The 6,423-nt window shown below is 38.1% G+C and overlaps 1 protein-coding gene across 1 annotated transcript in view; it reads right to left on the bottom strand.

Annotated features, from left to right (window-relative positions):
• The window catches only part of LOC105290078 (olfactory receptor 4X2-like), a 9,196-nt gene extending 8,906 nt beyond the window's left edge, over positions 1-290 (bottom strand). Inside the window, 1 exon segment of the mRNA XM_023528796.1 lies at positions 162-290. Coding sequence (XP_023384564.1) covers positions 162-290 — 129 coding nt within the window.
• Positions 291-6,423: the final 6,133 nt, after the last annotated feature.

Below are 6,423 nucleotides of genomic sequence, written 5' to 3'. Positions count from 1 at the left end.
AGCCACACAGCCCTCCAGGGAGGTGGTTTTCATCTTGGCAAGTAAGTCTGTGATGAATTTCATGAAGACAGTAGAGGAGTAACTCATCTCCACCAGGGACAGGTAGCTAAGGAAGAAAGACCTGGGGGAATGCAGACTCTTACTGACGTGGACCATCACACGATGAGGCCGCAGCCCACCATTGTGGCCAGGTACACGGGAAGAAACACCACAAAGCACACCCTCTGCTCCTCTGGATCCTAGAAGAGGCCGGTGAAAATTAACTCAGTCATATTATTTGTACTGACCATGGTATCTATGTGAAGAAGACGGATCTCAGGGCAGAGCCCTGTGACGGGACAAACACAATCATAATACCAATCTTTCACATTCATTTGGCACTTACCTTTCACAATATCTGTCTGGTTTATTTATTTATTCATTTGTTTGTTACTATAGCAAATGTTTACTCATACAGTACTCAATAGCCCACTCTATGCAAGACACTAGTCAACCTGCCCCACAAAAACTGTGATGCTCATATTACAAGTGAGAAGACTGAGGCTCGGAGAGGTCGTGCCATAGCCGTACCTCCCGGTAACAAATGGACCCAGAACAAGAACCGGATTGTTTTATTCTAACCAATATGTTATTTCAAGGAAACTACACTGAAAAAATAATCACCATTTTCAGCATTAATAACCATCTATGGTAATTAATAACAATTCTCCCATTCTCAATGTTCTCATCATGGCTTTGTGTCAGAAATTCTCAAGTGAACTTCTGCTTTCGAACCCCTCGTTTCCGCTTTTTATTCCCCAGAAATTCCAATCTCCTTGATATTTCTCCCTTTCTAAAGAGTATCTTTAATATTTTTTTTACATGAACTATATAAGTTTCTAAATTTTTTCAGGCCCTATAGTTTCAGCCAATCCCACAGCTTCATGAATTTTTATACAAACATAGTTTTGAAAATTTTTGAAACCTGAGACCCAAAGTGAACATCTGAAAGTTGCTGAAAGTATAGCTCACTATCAAACAATAGTTCAAATATAATATATGGGGATTCACCAGTTCTATTGTGTCTGCCTTTCGATTTTTGCACCACTAGCAGACATTTTTGTCAGCAGGTGAGGATTTATTTTAATTCAATTCTTTAACCAAACGTTTTCTTAATCACCATGTGCTTAGGTGAGTCGAGACATATGAAAGAAGACTGAAAGACGGCCCTCACCTCAGGAAGGTTGAAACTCTGTACAATTAAACAGCACGCTTATGAAATGAGGCGGAGAAACTCAAGGGTTTTCTCTGTTTTTAAAACTACTTTGAAGTATCTCTAAGTCCTCTTATTTTTTTTCTTATTCCACTGTGCTTCCACCCTTAAGTAAATTATCTATCTCCCACCCCACACATAGTTTGTCCCATAGTGAGAATTTGAAGACATACACGAGGTGAAAATATGCTAAGAAAATCCTCAGTAAAGATTCCAGGTACTAGAGCTAAAACTAGAGAAGAAATGGGGGGTTTCGTGAAGGGCACCCGAGAAGAACAACTGAAGGGGGAAAGAGGAAGCAAGTCGGGCTTCCCTAATGGAGGAACAGAAACAAGGGAGGCAGCAAAAATAGCCCAAACACGCTCTGAAATGATCTGGTGGCCTGAAGGGAACTAAAGCACGTGGTTACCTGACGTTCACCACTTTCACCGTCATCGTGACACTATGACAGCAGATACCACTGCCTTTTATTCGATGTCTACAGTGAACTTGACTGTGGTAAGCCCTCTAACTGTCATCTTCTCATGTACTTCTTCCTGTCTCATTTAGATGTAGCTAACTGATAGATGAGGAAATGGTGACTTAAAGAGGTTAAGTAACCTGCCCAAAGAAACACAGTTTGTGAGCAGTTAAATCAGGGCTGAAACCCAGACCTTTTGAGAAAGGGAGGGAGAGGCATCATTCCTCTGCCAGAAGAGAAAAGTGTTCACCACACCGGTGCCTTAGAGAAATGGCATCAAGACACATGGTTAAGACACAACTTGTCTGAATCCATTTATTATCCCTTCCCTGTGAACAGGGTGCATTCCAGGAAATTCTAAAGTTATTTGGGAATGTTTCCATACCAGCATCTCTGGAACATGAGAGTCCAAGAGCTATGTGGGATCCTGAGCAAAGTGTGAGGCTTGGGGGTCCCTTTCCTCCTCCACCTCAGGGAGGAGATCTGGGTAGAGCTTAGAGCTATGGCTGGTGAGACTGAGATATGGAATCTGTCATCACCCCCACCAGGGGTGACCTGACAGAAATCTGTCTATCAATGGTTTCCCACTGCCTACAAGATTGAGTCCAATGTTATTAGCACAGCATATACATACTGGAGTTTGCTCATCTTTCTAGCATCACTTGACATCACTCTCTCTAAAGCCTACATTCCAGCCATCCTGAAATATATATTATTCCCCCAAACGTGCTCTTTGAATATGTTGTTCCCTCTGCTTGGTGTGCACACCTTGGCTTTCTAATTAATGTTTATTCTTGTTCTAATGCTCAGGTCAAACATTGCTCATCACCCCATTCCAGTTAACACTTCTGTGTTTCTAATATATTTCAACTGCAATATTTAGCAAATTTTATGATGATTACTGTTTTTGTATCTATCTTCTTTGATGACCTTATTCATGCCTGAATCTTCAGAACTAGATACACAGTAAGCATTCGATAATTGTTCATTGCGTTGAATTTAAAAATAAAGAAATTCTCTACCACTTACAGTTAGAGCCACACAATTAATTCATTATAGCTTATTTTTTGTATTGACTTTTATTGCTCACTATGGTTTTATGTTGGCTTTGTCTTCAAGAACAGAGTCTAAGTCTGTTACTCCTTGAACCTGCACAGCACCTAAGTGTCAACCTCACAGGTGGTGCTCAATATATATGTAAACTCTTAACTGATGATAAATTGATTACCCATTAGATTGTTCAGAAAGAACTAGATTCTTGAATGTTCTCTGTCTACATTTTCTTTTCAGTCTGTGTTGACCTCATATAACCTAGGTGACACTTTCACCAAATATGTAAAGTTGTGAACAATGTAGATCATCTCTTTCAAGAAGTGGATATTTTACTGCACAGGGTCAAAATCACACATGCTGCAACTTTGCAGCTGAGGTATTTTCTCTACGTCATTGGTTATTTTAATGAGCTGGGTGGGGAGGATCCTAAAATCATTATGTTCCATAGAAGACATGTGTTGTTCTTTGTTTTGTCCGGGGTAACTTGGGCATAAATCATCCAATCACCTAAATCATCCAAATCATCCAATTCTCACTTAAAATCTCTTATACACATACATAAACACATACATATCATATCTGAATCTTTATGTTGACAAGTTTACCATTTAAGACAATGTGACATGTATTTTGAAAAACAAAAAAAAGTCCACTGGGGGAGTTTAAGACAATTATATAAGGTGATTTCATGGGATCATTGTGAGAGAGGGAGGTGATGAATCTCAGAAGGTCAGAAGTGACCTGCCATTTAGTGAAGGGGACAGTTCCAGGTTCATGGACCTCTGACTGAGGAAAACAAAACAGGGGCACCTGGTTGAGCTGCTTTTCACTCTCCTTAAGGACTGGTCTAGAATGGTGCTTAGGGGAGCGAGCCAACTCTTAGCTCTAACACCCACATATCATGTGTCTTTGTGAACAGGTTTTCTCATTAAAATAGGGTAACAATTCGTATTTGAAATAGTTGTTGCAAGAATTAGAAATGAGATCAAATAAATAAAGGACTTAACAGAGTTGGCAAATAGGAAATCGTGGCTATTATTAGCTCAGACTTCCTGGTTGTTATTTACATTTCTCTCTGCTTTCTCTTTCCTCCCGGCCCAAGAGAAAGACAATTGGTTGGTAACAAATTACCTTTTCTTCCTCCCAGCACTTCCCCAAATAAAATCCTTACCCTAAGATCATGGAGTTCAAGGGAATTCATAGATTACACATAAAAGCCTAGGTAAGAAAATAACAGTCTGATTAGTAGAATTTTATCCTCTAATACAAAGCCTCAATGAGAGAAATCGGACAAACAAAAAGTAATAAGTAACAGAAAGCCTGGAAGTCCTACTGCTATGAACTCAAAATCACATCACTAGGGCCTCTTTACCATGGCTCTCTCTAGACCACCATGTGGTACTTCATGGAATCCCATAATGTTAATGCCAAAAAAAATCACTTTAGGACACATTCTATCCAGCCCTCTCGTTTTCACTTAGGCAAAAATTGGGGTTCAGGGGGGAAAAGTGACTCACTGTAGATCACACAGCAATTCAGAGCCTCTTAAACTCAGTCAGTATGAAAAATCCTCTGGGTACAGCATTACCTACCTCGTCCAGGTAATATTCAGTCTTAGAGCAAGGAGTTGAACATGATGGTTCTTTTCCTTGGGATGAGGAAAAACCTCTCCCTCTGTTGCAAGACCACATCACTCAAAGGGGCATCCTGGGCTGAGACTGAACGGGTGTGCCCTGGCACACAGGAAGCTCTCTTCAACGGTCTTCCTCTGCATCAAAGGCCCCAGCGGGCTAAGCCATTTTATCTCAGCTAAGGCACCAGGTGAAATCAAAGAAACTTTAGAGCTGAAGGGAAATTCATATATCATTAACTGAATCTCCTCAGTTTACAAATGAAATAACTAAAGGCCAGAGAGTTTGACCTCTCATAGTTACACAGCTAGTTATTGGTCAAGTTACTGAAGTATGAATAAGTGCTATTTCTATGATACTGGGATTCCTTTCTAGTGATTTTGATTTTATGATTATTATTGCTAATTAATGGTGTCAATCTTGCTTTCACACAACAAAATTTTATGGGTCCTGTGATTTTTTAGAAAATTAATAGCTTATGGTGACATGGATAAATCACAAAGAGAAAGATTCGGGAAATCAGTCCCATGGCCAATCCTTAGATCGACTATTTAGAAACAGAAAAATATCTGCAGAAAATAGCTAACCAGTGAGTTTCAGATCCTGTTGTTGGTTTAGAAAACCCACTCACTCACTAGAAGACCAAGGATTATTTTTTAATGTTGAGTAAGTAGCTTGAACTATTCCAAATAAATTGAGCCACATGCTGTAAACAAAGGATCTAATTCCCGACAGAATTTTTTGTCTGTAGTATGAAACTTTGCCAAGAAAATATTTGCTAGGAAAAGATTCAGAAGTGTTTCAATTAGTTTCAATTAATTGTTAGAGAACTCTTTTAGAGTCTGCTGTAATTCACTGAAAATAATCACCACTACTTCTTCAATGAAACAAGGAAGTATCTGATTTAAATAAAAAAACAACAACATTTCTTCCTCCTCTTCTGTGGCAGACACTGCTAATACTTTTATTGTCTTCACTCCTTTCTAATTCTTCCCAGAAGGAACTAGTCACCTTTCCAGTTTCCCTCACAGCTAGACATGGCCATGTGGTCCAAGTCCGGCCAATGAAATGTAAGCAAACTTGTAGAAGTTGTGAAAAAAATTTTAAAGAGGTCAGACTTCATTGTTGTGCCCACTTAGCACTTCTCTCTTCATCCTTTACTCTGCTCCCTTCCTTCCTCATCCTTCCTATGATGCAGACATGAGACTGGAGGAGAAGGAACTGTATCTCTCTACTCAATCTGTCTACAGAATAATAGGAATAGGAAAAAAAAACTATATCCAAATAAAACTACTGTAAAAACAATCTGAAAATGTGAACCAAAGTACTTTTCTGCTGGTGAAAATGCTGAAAATTTTTTATTAAAAACACAACCACAAAGCTAAAGAAATCTGCAAAACAGTACTCAAGGCTGAATTAAATATATTCAAACCAACTTTACAAGTATAAAAATAAAACACTGAACTATAAATACAAAAATTAAGAAAAGAAATGGATTTTAAAAATCAAGAATGAGTGAAATGGTTGATTAAGCTCAGGAAAAAAAAAAAACAGTAAAAAGACAAAATCATGTCAGTAACAAAAATTAAAATACCAAAGGGAGACTAGTCGGTGTAAAATATAATAAAGGGCATGAAAGTTAATCAGATAATCAACCAAAGAAAATAAAAAGAGATTTAAAAGAAGTAAAAATGTCAGAGAGAAAGAGGTAGAAATAGAAGTTAGACCAAGGAGATGCAACATATATAAGTGATGTCCCTGAAAAAAAATAAAATTAAAACAATGGAATAGAACTAATATTTAAAACTATAATACAAACAATATGCCATAGATCTTGTAAATGCCTAAACCTACACATAGGATCTACTAGGTACCAGGAAAAATGACCTAGGACAACAAATATATCCCGTGCAAATTAAAAAAAAAAAAAGCAAGAGTAGTTCTACTCATATCAGACAAAATTAACTCTAAGTCAAAGACTGCAATAAGAGAAAAAGAAGGTCACTATACAATGATAAAGGGGTCAA

This window comes from Pteropus vampyrus, unplaced genomic scaffold, assembly GCF_000151845.1.
Source record: "Pteropus vampyrus isolate Shadow unplaced genomic scaffold, Pvam_2.0 Scaffold31, whole genome shotgun sequence".
Classification (NCBI taxonomy): domain Eukaryota; kingdom Metazoa; phylum Chordata; class Mammalia; order Chiroptera; family Pteropodidae; genus Pteropus; species Pteropus vampyrus.
Note: the sequence above shows the minus strand (reverse complement) of the source record. Positions and strands in the feature narration are given on the sequence as shown.